At 36.4% G+C, this 19,931-nt stretch overlaps 2 protein-coding genes across 6 annotated transcripts in view; one reads left to right on the top strand and one right to left on the bottom strand.

Moving 5' to 3' along the window:
• GIGYF2 (GRB10 interacting GYF protein 2) overlaps positions 1 to 19,931 on the top strand; it is a 128,062-nt gene that overhangs the window by 52,318 nt on the left and 55,813 nt on the right. The window lies entirely within an intron of this gene.
• On the bottom strand, positions 1,884 to 6,697 carry KCNJ13 (potassium inwardly rectifying channel subfamily J member 13). 2 transcript variants are annotated; one of them, XM_045559621.1, is made up of 2 exons: positions 6,238 to 6,697; positions 1,884 to 4,281 (listed from the first exon to the last, which is right to left on the bottom strand). In XM_045559621.1, the coding sequence occupies exons 1-2, from the start codon at positions 6,695 to 6,697 to the stop codon at positions 3,659 to 3,661; spliced, it is 1,083 nt and encodes a 360-aa protein (XP_045415577.1). In that variant the 3' UTR covers positions 1,884 to 3,658. The 2 variants fall into 2 exon arrangements, with proteins under 2 accessions (XP_045415577.1, XP_045415578.1); XM_045559622.1 differs by having other exon boundaries at positions 6,474 to 6,697.

Genomic DNA, 19,931 nt, shown 5'->3' with positions numbered 1-19,931 from the left:
GCTGTTTAGATAAAGGCAAGACTGTGGACAGGACGGAGAGGAGAGGAGGGTCACTGTCTATCGGTGCTTTCTTAAAAATCATGTGAAAGAGGAATTAGACTTGATCTTTATGAGTCTAAAGGGCAGAAAGGGACTGAATGATGGAGGGTTCAAGGAGGCAGGTATTTGACATAATCTGAAAAAGATCTAATAATTAGAGTTGTCTGAAAATGTCTTGGGTTGCCTTGGGAAAGTAGCAAGTTCCCTGACTGAGAATAGGTTGATATTAATTACTGACACATATTCACACTTTGTTGATTTGGAATAAATGAGTAGTATAAAGTCCTTTTTCATCATTATTTGTGTCACTTTTTAACTTACATTAATCCAATGAGGTTGATTTTCCTAGCCACTCTCTATTAAGAGTAAAGGTTCTTTCCTTTGCACCCCATAGGTATATCTTTGAAAAGACAAGTTCCATAAAACCAAATTGACATGAAGTGTCTCAGAATATTTAGGATACTAACTACCACTTAGTATCTACTAACTCCTAATATACTAAAATATTTTGGCAATTTCCATGCATATATATATTCTAATATATCATGGTGACTTTTACTAGATGCTTTTTGTAAAGATGCTTACTTCAGATTAACTGTGCTAAGGATTCTGAGCTTTCTCTTTTTGCAAATAATTTGTTGAAAATCATGTAGATTAAAAAAATTGTTCATAATTATATCTTACACTCTGTAAGAGTAGCAATACTAAACTAGTTAGTACATACTGATATATTGATCAATTGTGAGATGTCTTATGACATCAAATTAAGATAATTTAAGTACTGAGGGTTCCAGAATGATTTGATCTTTTTTAGAGATGGTGCTTATCATGGATTTGCTTCTTACATGAAGAGAAATGGGTGGAATATAGACATCTGGGTAAAAATCATGCATAATCCCAGTGAACACCTATGAGAGAATGTGGTGGTAGAAAAAAGGCCAGTTATATTAGAATTATAATTCCTATTTGAATAGGAATTGATTGCTGCATAGGAAAGATCCGTTCTGGTGATAATCTTGTACTATGATTCTTTGAGGATGAAATTAAAGGATCATGAAAAAATAAATGATCTAGATGATACCAATAGACTCAGCCCAATGTGATACTAATTAGTGCATTTTGGTGTGAAGTACTTGGAAATAGACATAACAATTTTTGGTTATAGACTATTTCTGACAGTTGGTAATATGGGCTTGTACATACATAAAACCAGGCCCTTAAGATTTTTGGTACCTATTTGTCTCCAGTTTGTTGGAACTGTCATACTATCTTTATCGATTTCCATCGATACTTTTTAAATTAGTTTCAAAGTGATCTTCCTAATCATATTTCTTAGACTCTGTGACCAAACTCCCAGTGGTCTTGGTTAGCAAGCTGCACATCCAGGAAGGTAGACCTCCCAATAATTTCCTCCCTCTTTCTCTTTCCATTTGTACTCCATTTTCCTGAGAGGTTAGTGGTCTCTCTGCAGAAAACTTAATCCTTAATCTAGATACTGTGATTCTTTGAAATAAGTGAATGAATCATGGCCATTGCTCCCAGGAGCTTTCTGTCCTCTAGACAAAAGTTTTTGATCACATTTCTTTGTTGTCAATTTATAAAATATTTATTAAGTAGCATTAGTTTACCAACAGTTTTTTTTGGATGTGCGTAGGGAAAGTCATATTTAGTTTCCAAATGTCAGGTTTATGTATAAACAGTAAATATGATGTGAGACTCATGAATGGAGCCTTAGATCCCAGGTCTTATTCATTCACCGTGTCGCCTTGGACAGCTTCACTTAGCTATTGAAGTTGTGATCTCTGTAAGTGATGTAGCGCTCTTAGGAAAAAACATACCATGTGAGTCTTCAATACTACTTTATTTTCACAGGTTAGGTGAATCTTGTTAATTTATTATAGAAATAAAAATTCCCTCTGTCTTTACGTGTTACAATAGTCTTGGGTTGGGGAAAAAAAGTCTGTTGGTCTGGCTACTACTTAAGAATGAATGCCTAAGATTTTCAAACAGCAAAAGTTAATAATAATTAAGTTTCTGTGTTCTTGATATTCTTCTGCTATTATCAGTCTTAGATGACTCCAAAGTTCTTTATTTTCTTTTCCTTTTGGTCAAATAGTAGAAAAATGTGACTTGCTGCTATACCCTGCTCTTAACAGCTGCTTGCCTTTACTCAGCTAGTATTTATTTCCAAGGATGATTCCTACCTAGGCCATCACCAGTGGGAAAGGTTAATCTTTCACTTTTCCCACAAAAACCTGAATAAGGGAAATTTCAGAAAAGAAGAACAGCCACAAATCTGTTTGAAATCTGATAGGGTGACTTTTTTGGTTATTGTATTGTTTGAGGACAGCTTCTTTTTTTTCTTTTTTTTTTTTAATTGAAGTGAAAATTATACAAAGGATTGTCTTAAACTGGATGTAAGGGAAAGCGTTCATTTTAGCATATATAAAATAGAAAACAAAGCAGAAAAAACATAATTTTTATGGAGTATTAGATTCTGAAAGAAATAACAGTTCATCTAGTCCAGCCTCCTACTGGTGAATAAACACTTTTTGTGTTTATAGAAAAAACTATTTGAAGTTGGAAACAGGAATTTGGGTTTGAAAATACTTTGTTGCCTAATTATTTTTTGCTTTATCTATTGGAGATTTTTTTTTCTGGTTGCATTATATCTAACTAAACTTTTATACCTATGTTTGCATTTGTGAATTATTTAGAGCTATGGTGATTTTTTTTTTATACCATCATATGGATCTTAGGAAGGGGATGTTTTTACTTAGGTTACTAGAAGCCATTCAGATGAATAGGTGATTAAAGTTTTTAAATCACTATTTGATTATTATGCAGAGTCGTTTTGAATTAGATATAATTTTGTATCTCCTTGCCAAAAAGCCACCCTGCAGGTTCCTTTTGGGCTGGAGCTCATCTTAACTTTCTTTGATCACCTTCTGCCACAAATATATAAACATATACATCTGTTTGGATGTCTTGTCCAAATGCTTTTAGGGTTATGTATAAATCTATACTTTGTTGTTTTTCTCGTGAATTTTTGTTCTTAGCTGTTAAAAATTAAGGAGGTAATACTTACCCTAGTTTTGTAGTATAAAGAACCAAAGGAATGATCTTTGCTGTCTTGAAAAAAATAAGTTTTTAAAGAATGTTCACTAAATATTGTGAAATCATCATTCTACCCAGGGAGCTGGGTTTGAAACTAGACTCTTGCTTCGATTTGCAGATGAAAATGAGCGTTTATGGTTGATTTTCTTACAGTTCAGCTGTGTTAAACTTCACAGTCCATTTTAACTTCAGAACTGGTATCGCACCGCATCTTTATAAATTCACAGCAACTTTTCTGTATAAGAATCTGTCAAGTTGAGTGACACCGATTTCTGCAGATAACACAGATACAAACTTTGTAAGGTAGAATGTTATGTTTCCAGAATGTGTATTGTTAGCACAGCCATTTTTTTGTGGGCATAGGCATGATTACCATGACGTAATCAGACAGGTATAATCAGCATTGAAAAAAAGAAAACATAAGATACAATGAAGGAAAAGTAGCTGCATAACTGGCTGGGTATATTTAATACATTAAAAAATATGGTGCCATAGATAAATCTTATTCTGTCAGTCCTGTTTCAGAGATCTGAAAATTGTCAATGCTTTGTCCATTGATGCGAATATCCAGGTCAGTCCTGTTTGGGTTCTTAGAGACCAGAGGAGTTGGAAGTTCAGGGACAGTCTTGTCAAAATTCTCCATCTTGATTTGATATTCACCTTTGGAACCTCGGGTCAACAGAGATGCAAAACAGTGATGTAACATGATCTCAGAGGGTAGGTAGGATGTCCTCCTTTGGCATATTTCTCCAGTGCCCTCCTGCATTGCTGAAAGGAATACAACTAATTCAAAGTGGGAAGGGTTTTCATGCTGGAGCAGAGTAGCCAGAGGACTTGATGGTGTAATGGAGTGATAGTAGGTTAGTGGAAAGATAAAGAATGGACATTCCTCAGAACTGATGCCATCAAGGTGGAAGTCCACACTGGTCTGGTAGAGTTCTCCATTTTCTCTTTCCTGATAGAGTACAGCTGAGACCCGGACACTGGTTAGAGGGCTAGGTCGAGTGTTGGCCACTTGGAAGATAAGATTAGGTTTGCCATCTATGTGAGACACTACTGCTAAGTCAGTAAAACGAATTGAGAAAGCTCGATTTTTTGGCCGGGCAATCTTCGCCACGAAGGCACCTAAATCAGAAACCATTGAATTTTTTTTAGAATGAAGACTTTAAGTATCAATACCTTTTCTGAATGAGAAGAATATATCAAATAATTATATACATTTCTTGGTGCCATACCTTCCAATGAGTCAGGAATTGAACTCATTGTTAATTTGAGTAGTTTCATTTGCCTGAAGAATTTTTTTGAAATATACATATGTTTCGATTTAAAAACTATGATTTCAAAATGGACAAGCAAAATTGATTTTGTTACATAGAAATGTAATAAAACTTTATCCTGTAGTTTCTTACAAAGTCAAAGAATTTGTCATTTCCTATATCCTGCCCCCACTTAAAATGTAATAGAAAATAAATACAGTTTGGTTACAACCAGATTACTTTACCTCGAAGTAGAGACTAGATTCAGAGTAGAATGATTTGTGCTGGGGAGGGGACCAGTAGAATGAGTGGTACACTGAAGAATTTTTTTAACTTTGAAACTTATGAAACCTTTTTTTGAGGGAAGATTCTGGCTATAGGGTGATTTTAGTGCACCTTTCAAGTATATTCTCCTTGCACCCCAAGCTATATAGATAAGGATTTCTTAACCAATTTTGTGCCACAGATCCTTTTGGCAGGCTGATAAGGCCTATGAAATACTTATCAGAATTATGTTTTAAGTGCTTAAAAATAAAATACATTCAAAAGGAACCACATATATTGAAATTCAGTTGAATGTTTAAAAATTATAGTACTATATATGCTTTATTAATGCATTAAATAACAGCTAGTGGTGGGTTTAAGACTGATTTTGAAGTATTGTAGTTTGATATGAAAATATCTGTGATTTCTGTTTATGTCAAAGTTACTGGTACTGTTGATACTATTGATTTTTGTTGTCTATATTAATAATAGAAGTAAATGTCAAGTTTCATTTAGGGGTTAGTGCAAAAAGATGTAAGTTTTTCCCATCTAAGTTTACAAAACCTTTAAATTTTATAGAAAGACTGAGCCAGTGTAAGAATTTTTGTAGAAGTTAAGTGTTAGGTTGCAGGTTATAGAGCCTGGTTGGTAACACACTGGGACTTCATTACAGATCACCCTTCATGTGGTTCAGTGCTAACTTTCTCAGGTTATTGTTGGATAGTAAGTTAAAGCCAGGTTTCCTTTTGTTTCTGTTTTAATTGTATATGTCAGGTAAAAAGGACATTAGCCCTGCTTTATTAGAAGAAAGAGTCTTAGGAGTTACCTGATTTATAAGCAAATTTTCATAATGTTTACAAACATTTTCCCAGTGCATTTTGCTAAGGATGTGTATAGGTAACTTGTTCTCTAACATATAACGCTGACTGATGCTCAGTAAGTCCAGAGCAGCATGATGTTGAGTAAATGTTGAAAAGATGAACTCAGGAGAAAATTCTAGCCCAGTGAAGAAGGAAGGGAAGAAAATCAAATTCCTCTTTTAGGTAAAATGACTGTCAAAATATGTATTGAACATATTTATTCACTTATTTAACAAAATGGGTAGCTTCAGTGAAAAACTCCTTTTAAATCTTTTGGTAAATTTTTTTTTTTCATAGGATGTTCCTGCAATTTAGTGTCATAGTGATCCTATCCTTTTTTTCTTAAGTAGGTAAAATTTAAGTATTCATCAGGTTCCTTAGACATTTCTCCTATTGTTTGACCCTAGACTGTTTCCTTTCTATCTTAGGCCTCACCTGCTATTAATACAAATAAATTTTTTTCTTTTATTCTTTTTTTTTATTATTTCAAAATATTATGGGGGTACAAGTGCTTTTGGTTACATGGATCGTTTATGTTATGCTTGAGTCAGGGTTATAAGCGTGGCAATCACCCAGATAGTGTTCATTGTACCCCTTAGACAAATAAATTATGCTATAATAGAATTACTTATAACTGGCTATCCCCTTTCCAAAACACTTGCAGTTCTTTTTTTTTTTTTTTAAGAACAAAGACAATTTACCTGTGATAAAAGCCTCTAGCATGAGGCCTAGGAGCATTTGTATGGCAAGTAAGGCGATTGCACTTGGACAGTCACCACTGGGGAACATGGTACCATAACCAATTGTGAGTTGTGTCTCCAGGGAGAAGGAGAATGCAGCTGTGAAACTGGTGATGTACTTGACACAGATAGTGTGGTTTTCAGGTGGGGCATCATGATCTAGTTCCAGATCACCATTCATCTCAGCTAGAACATACCAGAGCACTGCAAAGACAAGCCAGTGGACAACAAAAGAAGCAGAAAAGACCAACATCATCCAGCGCCAGCGCATGTCCATTAGGATTCCCCAAGCATCTCGAAGATAGGCAAGACCTCTTTGAGCACCATCCATTTGAAGTGTGCTGTGGCCATCCTTCGTGACCATCCTCCGGTATCTTTGACTTAGGAGAGGAGCAATAACTTTGCAATTACTGCTGTCCATCTCAGGCTGTAATTCTCTGAAATCAAGAGTAAATTAATAAGCCCTTTACTGTTTTAGAGTTAATATTCAGGAATTCTGAGACCTCATGCACTTTCTGCTTTCTTGGAAATGCTTCCCTGACTACAGCTCAGGCAGGCGTTCACAGCTTTCTCTCCTCTCTTCGTAAGGGATTGTTTATTGACTAAGTGATTCATTTGCTAGCTCATCATGTGTTACCTTAGGATATCTCTTCCTATTGTTTCCTTGAAGGACTGTTAAAATATTGTTCGTGACATTTTAACATTTTCCAAGTGTATTTTAGAATTCCTGTGGGTGGGGGTTATGGGTTGTGCCTGTTTGACACCCCTGTATCCTCCTTGCACAAGTGTAGCCACCAGGTATTCATTGATTTGACCAAATATTATGTGTAAACAACAGCTTTTCATAATTAGGAAGAAGTTTATATGTATGTGTAAATATTCTTCTGTGTAAATAAATATAAATCATTTGAAGTTTATTATTAAACTGTCTGCAAATCTTTTAAAGCCAGACTTAGTACTAGGACAAGACAAATTTGTGGTACGCTTTTAGAGATCTGCAATTCTGATGTATGCTTTATAATTAACCCATTCAGAGTTTTATGACTGAGCTTTATTTTTGTCACTTTGTGGCCATATTTATGTATTGTTTTTGCCCTGACTGATGGATTGCTGTCTCTTTGAATATTCAGATTTTTGAGTAGAGAGAGAATTGTTTTCTTGGCAAAATAGGAAATTTCAAGTACACATTTCTAGATAAGATCAGCTTTGAAAGTAAACCAGAAGAAAAAGCTTCAAGAGTTTAATCAACTAAAATAATCATTAAGGGATCAATGGCAATTTTTAAAAGATAATTAGTATAATTAGATTTTTGCTATAAGTCATTTTCATCAGTGATTATGCTTTTGCCTATGTGGCGAGTAGAAATTTAATGTGTGCCTTGTGACAATCCTTGCATGTGATAACGATGTCTTAAGATTTCTGTGTAGAGGCTTCCAGAAACAGAACAGAAAATGTGGCTTTTCTTCCCTGAGTGCTCGTCTCTTCTTTGCCATAGTCCAGCACTATGAGCTTGTGTGTGCTGCCGAAGTGAGCATGCAACACTGTGAGTTTATCTTTCACTCTTCTGCTTGTTTGCTTCAGAAGTAGATGCCCTTGAGAGTGCTGCATACTCCCTTCCTGCCTTTTGAATGCTGCGTAAGAAGGGAACTGGGGACATGTGGAGCTAGGTGGTTGCTTGGGTTTACTAGTTCCTATGTCTAGGGACTTTGGGGCTTGGGAGACTGCCTTTCTGTGTTGTTGGAATTGGACATTGGCCAGCTGGGTACATACAACTTTCCCCGTTTGTTCTGAGGCTAATTTAACATTTATTGGTGATATTAGAAACATTCTCATGTATTTTCTTCAGATTTGAGCTACTGATGGAATGTTGAGATGATTGTTCAATTTATTTAGATTAGATGGCCATTTCAATTTCATATTATAGACTTTAAAAAATCTTGGAGCATTAATGTTTTATAACTTATTACCCAAACAAGTTGTCATGATCTTTTTATTTTGTGTATTTTTTTTTTCTTGGCATAGTTATTTAATGACCCTTATTTTATTAGATTCTTTAAATGTTTTGGGAGACCTGCTCTCTGCCCTTTTGGAAATAATAACAGTAAAATCTTCATAGACACTGTGCTAGGTACTTTCATAGTGTATCATCTAATTCTTTGGTATCTCAGCAAGATAGACATTATTGTCCTCATTTTTCAGATGAGATTGCTGGTGCTCAGATAAAAGAAATTTGCCTAAGGCATATGGGGGCTTTTGGTAATTTGAATTACAATTGAAGTCTGGTTAACTTCAAAACCAGTTTATTTATTTTTTTACTAAAAGAATCTGTCTATTCAGAGCTTAGTGGAATAAAAATCCTTCCTAAGATGATTGGTATTACATTCTCAATATAGTCTTTGACAGCCAGATTTTTAGTACCTTTAGTAGATGCTCTTGCCCCTGGAACTGTCTCAAGTATCTGTCTTAAACCATTGTTAACTTTATACATGATTCTATGACAGTAGTGATTAATAATATTAACTAATACATATTATTTAGTATATGCCAGGAATAATACCAAATAACTTCACAGGTATTAACTCACGTGAAGCCAACAGACAGTGCCTGGCACAGAGTAAGCTCTCAGTAAGTATTAGTTGCTTTATTGTAATGTTTCTTTCATAGTAAGTAGTAAGTACCATTATTAGTCCCATTTTACAGATAATGAAACTGAGGCACAGTGAGGTAGTAAGTGGTGGATATGAATCCCATGCAGTCTGAGTCCAGAGTCAGTGCTATATTGATTCAGAACAGACATTTGACTCTGGTTAGCTGTCATGAATAATACTGTGCCATTTGACTAGTTTTGTTCAAGATCTATTCCAGAATATTTGTTCTTCAGGAATGCTTATTAGGTTCAGAACTATGATTCGTAGGTTAGAAATAGATTTTCAGTTAAGGATGACTTCTTTTAAGATTTGAAGATTAGTACAATCAGAATTATTAGTCTAGTTGTATCTACACACCATTAAAATTTAAACAATATAGAGCGAAGAGTTCTTACATAACATTGCCAAATTTATCTTTTGCCAAATGAGAAGATAATTTTAAAAATATAATATTGTCAGCATAATTTTATAAAAGAAAAGATTTTGACACTTGAGGAGGAAGGACATAATAATGAAAGGATAGTTGGCTGCTTTCAAAAAAGTATGTTAACAATTCCATTGTTCTTCATTGTTTGTTGCCTCCTGTCTACGCAAAGATGCCCCTCATGGGCTTGGACGCGGATGCTTGTTTCACTTGTGGAACCTCTGTTCTGGTGAACACTGCGAAGTGCTTAGTGTTTCATAAAAGCCTGAGGAAGAAAAAGCTCTCCGATTCTTGATTCTCAACCTACTTCATTTATGAGAGTTTTATTTATTTATTTTTTTTGAGACAGAGTCTCACTTTGTTGCCCGGGCTAGAGTGAGTGCCGTGGCATCAGCCTAGCTCACAGCAACCTCAAACTCCTGGGCTTAAGCGATCCTACTGCCTCAGCCTCCCGAGTAGCTGGGACTACAAGCATGTGCCACCATGCCCGGCTAATTTTTTTTGTATATATATTTTTAGTTGGCCAGATAATTTCTTTCCATTTTTAGTAGAGACGGGGTCTCGCTCAGGCCGGTCTCGAACTCCTGACCTCTAGCGATCCACCCGCCTCGGCCTCCCAGAGGGCTAGGATTACAGGCGTGAGCCACCGCGCCCGGCCCATTTATGAGAGTGTTAAATGTGTTTATTACCTAGTGAGATAGCCTTTCTATATAGACTATAGCTAATGTTAATTATTCTCATTTGGGCTTTTTCAGGATTGTTACTTGTTACTTACAACTTTTGTAGCACTCTTACTCTAGGTTTTTTACAATTTCATTTTTTCTCTTGTAGCTAAATACGTGCCAAAAACTGTGAATGGGCAAGTCAGAAGGCTAATACCAAAACAGTGAAGCAGTTATCTTTTTTTTTTTTTTTTTTTTAACCTAAGACTTTGCTGGATCTGCTTTAGACTGTGTTGGCAAGTAGAGTAGTTTAGAGAAGTGAGATTTTGATTCCCACTTGACTGGTTATCCTGAACTGTTCTTTGGACCCAGGTAGTCACTTTGGTTTAGTACAGAGAGCACAGAATGGGGGATGTGGCCATCAGGCTCTGGCTCTGCTGATTACATAGCTGTGTCATTTTGGGTAAGCCCCCGGTCCTCTTGGCCAGGCATCCTTAGATTAAAACAAAGAAAGGAGAAAAAGAGGAAATAATGATTCCTTAAAGCTCAATAAATGTGTAAATTTATTTCCAATTCCTACAACGGACATAGGTTTCCTGTATGATTTCTTTCTTTTTTTTCTATATGGTTTTATGTCTGCTTATATGATTTTTAAAAATTATTGTTGCCTGATATTTGTAGGATTTTCTTCCCATCAAATTTAAAAGTGTCTGATGGGCAGACATTATGTTTATACTATTATCTTTTTAAGTAATTTTCATGTCCCCGCAGACACATGAGTGCTTTTTGTCTGGGTGTATATTTATATGATTCTCATCAGCTGATCCCAATAGAAAGTAGAATGTAAGATTGGGAAGTTTTGCTTGTATCTGTGTGTGGGCTATAAAATACTTGTCCATTTGTAAATTGTTTGTTGGAAAAATACTACTTATAAAAATGATAGTTAGGCAGCTCCATTGGTTGTCAAAATAATGGATTCATTCTATTCATTAGGTTGTGGCACTTAATACAATTATGTCTTTTCTGTTGCCGTGATGTAAAGTAGTAGCCAGGCTATAACTACAAATGTTCAGTGAATACATTATTACTATGTGTTCACGTCTGGTGTAAGTACTTTAAGACTGTATTGAAGGTCTTATAATCATCTCTCCTGCCCTCCATAATTAGGGCAAACAGTATGAGCTCTAACCCTATTATATAAGCTCAGAGATTTTTTTATATTTTAGTTTCGTATTTGCAGAAACACCTTCTAATTTCATTAGTAATTCCATGATTAAAAAGAATTTTAAAATTAGGATACTCCATTTTTTTCATGGATTAAGAAAATAAAAACAAAGTGATTTATTGTTTTGGCATGTGTTTTTGTATGCTCATTTTAGGTTTTTAAAAATCCCTTCCAAAAGAAAATGATACATTCTTTTAAAAAGCCACTGAATTTTTTCTAGGGCCTTACTCCTCTATTCATTTATGTATTATAATGAAGAATTAGTATACATTTAATAAATCAATTAAGAAAATTTCCAGTAATACTTTTAGTAGGGCTATTATTCCATTTTTAAAATTTAAGGAAAAAGAATACAGAACCTTAATGTATGACCCTATAGATAATGTCTTTGTTTTAAAAATCTATTGGAAGTAATCTGGCTCTGTCCCTATTTGCCATTCAATTTCTTCCCTGTTCCCCTTAAGGAAAGAAATAAGAATGAATATTATTTCATGTACTCACCAGTTCTTTTGCTGGGTCAGCCTATATGCCAAGCAGGTCTTAAGGAAATTTGCAGCGTCTGTCTTTTTGACCAGATAATTTAAATCTACAAGTCTAGTTTATAGGTTCTCTTCTTGGACTGGCTTTAGGGCTTACATTCCTCTGTTTATAATGTTGTGGGGGCTGGTTTCAGCTGAAGTTGATGTGATTGGTCACTTAGTCTGCAGGGGGGCCAATTAGCTCTGGTCATGTGGAAAAGAATGCTGGTTTGTTAGGAGGTCTTTCTTTACCCAACACAAACCTTAACAACTCTGGAGAAAGCCTCCAGAACTGACTTGGAGAAGGGGTGCATTTTTTCCCTCTAATCAGGACCGGTCTTTAGTAAGTTTGCATAATCTTACTTAAGAGTTTATTTGAAAGTTCAAAGGGATAAAATTCCCTGCAAGATTTCCTTTTTGCCGTCTTTCCTTATATAGCATGTTGAAGTATGAGGTATTTCCTTTACTAATCTTTTTTTCCACCATTTCTTTGGGGAAGATTTATTTGGATAAGGACTTTTAGGCATAAATTAATGAATTGTTTTCCTAGTTTTCTTTTCATATCTCATCAGAGTGGCTACCATTAACTCCAGAACTAGTAACATAGGTAGTTTAGTTACCTGAAGTCTTTTTTTGGCAAGGAAACAGACTTTAAAAAAAAGACTGTGTATAAGTAATAGGAATAAAAATAATTGTTCATTACCTTGTACTTACCTTTAAAAAACACACAGGTGTGAAAAAACTGAAGAAGTTTCTTAAGGCTTGCTTTAGTGATGTTTAGGGGATGTTTCCCTGGTAAATATAGTGAAATACAGTAAAACATAGTGTTCCGGGTACAGAAAATTTAACTCAACACTGAAATAGTGTTTGGTTGGAAAATGTCTGTGATCCAGCTTGTAGCAACCTCAGTGTGAGCTGTGGTATGGCTTTGTGTAATGCCTTAGTGAGCAGTGCTTTTCTCCTCCTCTGTTAGCTGCTGATTTTAAAACTTTGACCAAATGTCACATGTAAGAGTGAATAACAAAGACTGATTGTTCAAAGTAAAATCATGGAAGGCCTGCTGGGAAAATTATTAATGTTGACCAATATAATGCTACTTAGAAAGTGAAATCCGCCTTTGTAGAATCCTCTCCCTCCCCCCACATTTTAAAAAATATATTAATTCCTTCTTTGTTTTATTAATACCAAACATTTCAATACAAGTTCAGACACAGCATTGGAAACTTTGACCTTCAGAACTAGGGAAGGTAAAAGTATAAAGAAAGGACTTGTGGCGTTGATATTCATTACCTGCATGTACTGGTAGGAATTATACTACTAGGTATCAATTCCCAGCTAGCTGATTGGGAAAAAAAAACATACTAAAACAACAAAAAAGCTAGAGCAAGTATAGTGTAACACTCACTGCCTTCCAGAAAGCAAAAGCACTTGAGTGTATCTGCCATGTGTCCTAAGTGGACATAGTAGCTGAGATAGTAAAGGATTTTACTAAATTTAGAAGCCTCTTTCCATAATATACTTCATTTCAGAATATACTGAGGCAAAGATGATGTGGCAAAATGGATCCTCAATTAAGAAAGAAATGTGTTAAGTGTAGAAGTTTTCTGATTTTTGGATTTCTACAATTTGAAAGTCAGCTGTGGTCTTTTCAGTGATTCCTAATTGCTAACTGGATATTGTAGACCAGCTCTGGAGTGCCCACTCAGGAACAGAACACTTTCATTACAGTAGCCTGAACATTTAAATTCATTTCTGGTTAAGGTTAACTGGTGTAGGGGAGAGAGAAGATTTTCTCTTCATCCTCTAAAGGTTTGATGATTGAGTTTATGAAATAAACTGACAGTAGACAGATTTAACAGGAGAACAACTATTTTAATTATGTGCATACACACTGGCGTCTTACAAAATACGAAAATCAAAGAAGGGCCAGATGATTAAAGTTCTTATAGTATTAGAATTGGGGCTTCTGGGGGAAGTGTTGACAAGCTATGGGAGGGTGAGGGGAGAAAATGTATGAGGAACAAAGGTTGTCTTGTTATGTAAATGAACTCTCTCAGGTAACGAAAGTTAACTCTAGGAGGAACTGTCTTGAAGAATAGGTACCTCTGACAAAGTCTATGTGGGCGAGGTACCTTATCTCTTGTGATAAGGTAATTTTCCTTGGTTGATCATATTCTAGGGAGGGGACAAATAAATCCTTTCTGTTAAGGGGACCTCAGAGAAGGCCCCTCCCTGTCCTTACCGTTCCCTGCGTCCTCTCAGTTTGAAGTAATCAGCGTACCAAAAGCAGCATATGTTTTGGAGTGGTATTTCCTGGACTTCTTCACTGGGATGACATTGATGTTGGCACAGATGACATACCAACTTCACCCTAAAACTCACAGGCCCTCTCATCTAAGCAGAATTTGTGATTTAGATTTTTAAATTTTTCATAGTAAAGTAATTAGAGAGAGCTCTTAAATATCTCTTCTGTGAACAAACATAAATGCTTAGATACCTGTTCACTGATTGACTTAGTTTTTATTCAACATTATGATGTTTAAGCAAGGTGCAAAGACTAGGTAAATTATTCTTTATTAAATTCAGTTCTCTGTCCCTAAAGGTATTTGATTTTCTTTCTGATTGAAGTAATATAGCACATACTTCATAAATGTGCCACATTGTGCTTGAAAAAAATAAAACCTTTAGTTGGAGTGCAATTTCCTGCCTGTGTACGTAGGTAATTTCACAGCTTTAAAACTTTGGCTGTGGTCTCCGTGTTCTTGCTTACATAGTGTACTTATTTAGCTTTCTTTAGAAGATGGCTAGTCTCTTTCTAGTCTGCATGTTCGAGCCCACTTACTGATTGTCTTCCCAGAGATTTCAGGCAGCCTCTGGGTGTGTGCCAGCTGAGCATGAGGGCGGTAGGATTATGGAATATATTCAAAGGGCATGAGCAGCTTTTTCAAAGAGATTCTGATGTGCTACAGCCCTCCAATCTTTCTCTAGGCAGGAATGGCTGTTTTTTCAGGACCCATGTTAACCAGCTGAGCAGTTTTTACCCTTCAGGGGTTAGGCTGGGAGAAAAATTGCGAATTTTCAGGTATAGTATTTAAATTTCTCTATCCTAGCCACCCTGAATTTTGTTTACAAGTAATTGTGGGTGGGGGGAGGGGGGAAGTATCAACACTTGAGTGAGATTCTCGTTCACTGTTTTCTTTGGTGTTAGAAAATATTTTTAGTGTTGATCAGAGAATATATATCTGAATAGAGGAATACAAAGTCGCTGCTTACAAAAATTTGCACATAAACAAGCTTCAAAGTCTGTCCCATAATTCCACTTTTGCTTTTGGAGATTGGGCACTTGTGAGCTCCAAGTCTCACAGCTGTAGATTTTGTTGGCTGAGTGCCTCTTTGCTCCATCTGAAGTTTTCCATAAACACCATTTTTGGCTGTGAGTCAAACATGCACACAGGTGCCCTTTTACTGCTCTTTCTCCTTAGGAAGTCCACTCAGTTAGACCAGGCAAAAACCAACACTGCATTTTAATTTAATTTTAGTTTTAGAGGAATCCTACTTAGACTTAATGTACTAAGACAGAAACAATTAAGTATTTACTGCCATTGGGGAAATTATATATGTAGTCCATACGTACTTTAGCACCTTTTACACGTCTTATATTACTGTTGATGTTAAGAACATAAAATGTATTATATAGGTAGTATAGTTTCCTGATAAAATAGTCGTTTGCTATATTGAATAGAAAAAATTACATTTTAGATTTGTGTTTCTTTACCTTTTAAAGGTTACAAATGCCTTTAAGACATTGATGAAAGCCTTAGAGCCTTTCCCAGAAAAAAGAAAAAAGCATCCTGGCACAAAATGTGCTTCCAGTACAAGGATTCACAATCCTGAGCTCATTCATCGGTTACAGGCTAGGAATAATTTGGTTCAGACATGAATTTGTAAATTATTCAGTTAGATTCACCTTTAAATCATCTTGTTTATAAATTAATCTGTTGATGTTTTATAAAGAAGTCAATTGAAATATAGTATTTGGTAACTCAACTTTGTGCTGAAGTTACAGAAGAAGGAAGACTTTGATTTTGAATGCTGAGAAGGGCCACATGGGTGTGCTTCACTCATTTTAGCCTTGGTCAGTATAGAATGCTGGGATTTTTAGATATGAAAGGAACTTTAGATACCATTTTCTAAATTGCCCGTGAATGACTTTAGTATTTATCATTTATTTTAAATTATACCAGGACTACACACAAAAAAATATATTTTATATATATATATATATATTTTTTTTTTTTTTTTGAGATAGGATCTCACTCTGTTGCCCAGATTGGAATGCAGTGGCATTATCATAGCTCACTGCAGCCTCGAACTCCTGGGCTGAAGTGATCCTCCCACCTAAGCCTCCAGAGTAGTTGGGACTACAGGTCCACACCATGCCCTGCTATTTTTAAAATTTTTTTGTAGAGATAGTACTTTGCTTCGTTGCTCAGGCTAGTTATAAACTCCTGACTTCAAGTGATCCTCCTGCCTCGGCCTCCGAAAGTGCTAGGATTACAGGTGTGAGCCACTGTGCCCATCTACACAAATATATATATTTTAAACTCCAATTTGAATTTCCAGGATGAAGTTCTCCTTGACATTCCCACTTACCTGCCCACATTTAGACAAATAAATCTATATTCAGTTAGGTTACAGATGATTTATTTTAATATTTTAGGGCAATTTTGCCTAGAGTGAAATTTTTATATTAAGGAAGTTGATCTTACCATTTTTTCAGGGGCATACATTTTGAAATCATTTCTGTAGGAAGATTGGAACAAATATAGTTCTGTCTTCTCGCTTTTTAGAGATGTTGACAGACTCTGTACCCAAGCTGTACCATGCATGGTGTGTCTACTGCCCTTTTAGCTTGTTGGACTTTGATCCCTAATCTTCCTCTCCCTATTTCAGTTTTTCTAGAATTTCTGGCTGCTTCCAGTGGGTCTAATTTGTGAGTAAACCACTGAGAATAATACGGTAGAAGTAAACCATGGATTAGGAGTTTGGATGCTGCCTAGGTTCTGATTGGTTATGACTCAGCTATGTGATCTTGAACCCCTTACAGGTATCCCTTTTCTCACAGTAGCAATGGAAATGGTGATATTTGACTTATCTTTTGTGGTTATGATAAGGATCAGATGAGCTATATCCGTGCATTTTGTTAACTGGGATGGATCAGGCCATGTGGACCTGGGGGTCATAAGCTGTGTCTAAGTTTTTCAGTCTATGTCTCTAATTGTATTTGTCTGAGGAGGAGGCAGTCCTGTTAATGTTTGCTGGAGGTTTGAGTAAAACAAACAAGCAAAATGAATGTTAAAGTAGTGCCATTTCTTTGGGAAAATACTTGGTAGTACTTACGAAAGTTGAACATACTCTGACCCATCAGTTTCACTCCTAGGTATATACCCAACAGAAATGCAAACATATACCCACCAAAATTCATAATCAAGAATGTTCATAGAAGCACAATTCATAATAGCAGAAAACTAGCAACAACCTAACTGTCCATCAGCAGTAGAGTAAGAATAGTATATTGTGGGCTGTTTATACAATGAGATCCTGTACAGCAATGCAAAAGAACTAAACTATTATTTTCTATAACAAAGTGAATGACTCTCCCATAATGTTCAGGAGAAGAATCCAAATGTAAATGAATATTCATTCTATTTATATAAAAAAGTTAAAAAGAAGGCAAAACTAATATTTGGGGCTAGGAATCAGGACAGTGCTCATTTTGGGAAGGGCTGATTAGGAGGGCACATGACGATTTTTGAGAGCTGCATATGTGTGTGTGTGTGTGTGTGTGTACGTTACACTTCAATAAACAGTTTTCTTGAAGGGGAAAGGAGATGAATGAAGTGTATTTAAAAGTTCTTGACTCCTTTTCACCATTCTCTTATGAAAATGACAGTGGCCGCTAGATGCAGAACTCCATCTACTTTGCTCTTGCCTCTGGGCTGTGCTTGGCCTGTCAAAATTATATTCTGGCTTGGTTTACCATAGAAATCATAATCTAAATCTATTGCAGTTATTTGTTATGTAATATTTGACATATCAAAAAGCATATTGCAGCTTTTAGAAATTATTTTGTGGAAACGATCACTTAATAACTGATTTAGGGAAAACGTGCTTTCCTCTGAACTCCACACCACAACAGTCATCAACACAGAAGAAAAATTCTGTGACCAAATGTGGGGTTCCCCCCCACACACACCAAGCAGTGGACACCAGCTGGGTGTCCTCTAATTCAATTCTGGCACTGTCTACCGAGAGATAGTGTCAGATTCCACACGGTGAGGGCTCAGTCCCCAAAACTGCCCCCTCACCCCCCTGCCTTAAGATGCCAGTTAACAAGTTCGGGCCTTTGGAACTTCTGGCTGACCAGCTGCAAATTGGAAGTTCCCATGACCCCCCCTTTGGGTTTGATTAATTTGCTGGAGCAGCTCACAGAACTCAGGGAAACACATTTACTGGTTTATTATAAAGCATACAGATGAAGAGATGTGTATAGGGTGAGGTATGGGGGAGGAGGCGTGGAGCTTCTATGCCCTCCCCAGGTGTAACACCCTCCAGCAACCTCTGAACCCTGTCCTTTGGGCCTTTTATAGAGACTGCATTGATTGTGCATGATTGAAGCATGGACAACCGTGTTGAAATGTGATTGGTTAAAAAGAGTGTGATCCAGACCCAGCAAGGCCTGTCTTAAGATTCTTCTTGCTTTCCCTCTTACTCCTTCCTCCAGAGTATGGGGCAGGACCCCCTCTGGAATGAGGGTCTTATGACCCACAATCAGATCAGAGTCCTACCTTGGGCAGGTGAAAGGAGGACAGGAGAAGGTCAGAGAGAGAGATTCTGTTTCCTAAGGCCTGCTTCTGAGGCCTAAAGCGCCCCAACATTATAACAAAAGACTGTAACAAGGGTTATGGGAGTTATGAGCCAGGAACCATGGATGAAAACCTGTGTGTGTGTATTTATACATATAAAATCATAATATCACAGTAACAAAATTTGAACCCCTTTGTTAGAGATTTTTTAAACTAGAATGGTTTTGAACTTAGTATTCATATAAATTCAGGACACTTTACCTCAACATCTTCCTGCCCCCATAGTAATTGAGTCTTCATTAGTCAAGGTGTATGGATCAGAATTGGAGCCAGAATTTAAAACCAAGTCTAATGACTCCAAGATCATCATTCTTCCTTTGATGCTGTGTTCCTTTCTCTTCAAATCCTTTTTGGAACAAGGAATGCATAAATGGTCATTCAAACTTTACAAGTACAGGTTTTCCCAACAGTTTGAGAGTACAAGATGGTTTTAAATTTGTTTCTCTTTTGTAAGTATAGCTACATTTTTCATGAAGTCATATAATGTGCACATTGCTTTGTAAGATGGATTGTCTTTTATGCTAAGACAGAAAGCCTGGGAGGTTTTCTAACCCAACGACATACATGGTATATTTTTGCACTTGAGTCATAAAACTTGGCACTCCATGTGTTAGAAAAATTTGTTGAATGATCAGAAGGTTAACATTTGAATCCTATCTGTGCCATTTAATAGCGTTTGGGGACTTTAGACAACTTTCTTAGGTTACCCTGTTGAGGCTCAATATTCTCAGCTATAAATGGGGAAAAAACTTCTAATACTAAGGATTGTTATGAAGATTAAATTAGATGAATATTTCATTATCTATGACTGTGTAACAAATTAACCCAAAACTTAGTGGCTGGGTACAGCATACATTTAATTCTCTCACTTTCTGTGGGCCAGGAATCCAGGAGCAATTTAGCTTAGCTGGGTGGTTCTGGCCTGGGTCTCTCATGAGACAGGCACTCAAGGTGTCAGCCTGCACTGCAGTCATTTCAAGGTTCAATGGGGGTTGGATCTGCTTCCAAATTCACTCGTGATTCTGGTGGCAAGCCTCAGTTCTTTGCCATGTGAGCTTCTCCACAAGGGCTGTCTTACCACATGGCAGCTGGCTGTCTTCAGAGAAAGCATCCAGGATGGAAGCTATGGTTTTTTTTTAACTTAATATTGGAAGTAGCATGTCATCACTTTATCTGTCTAATGTTTGTTAGGAGAGAGTCAGTTAAGTCCAGCCCACACTTAGGGGGAGATGATAGCATGGAAGACCAGTAG

Source organism: Lemur catta, chromosome 8, assembly GCF_020740605.2.
Source record: "Lemur catta isolate mLemCat1 chromosome 8, mLemCat1.pri, whole genome shotgun sequence".
Lineage (NCBI taxonomy): Eukaryota > Metazoa > Chordata > Mammalia > Primates > Lemuridae > Lemur > Lemur catta.
The sequence above is the reverse complement of the archived record's forward strand: the minus strand, read 5'-3'. Positions and strand labels throughout refer to the sequence as shown.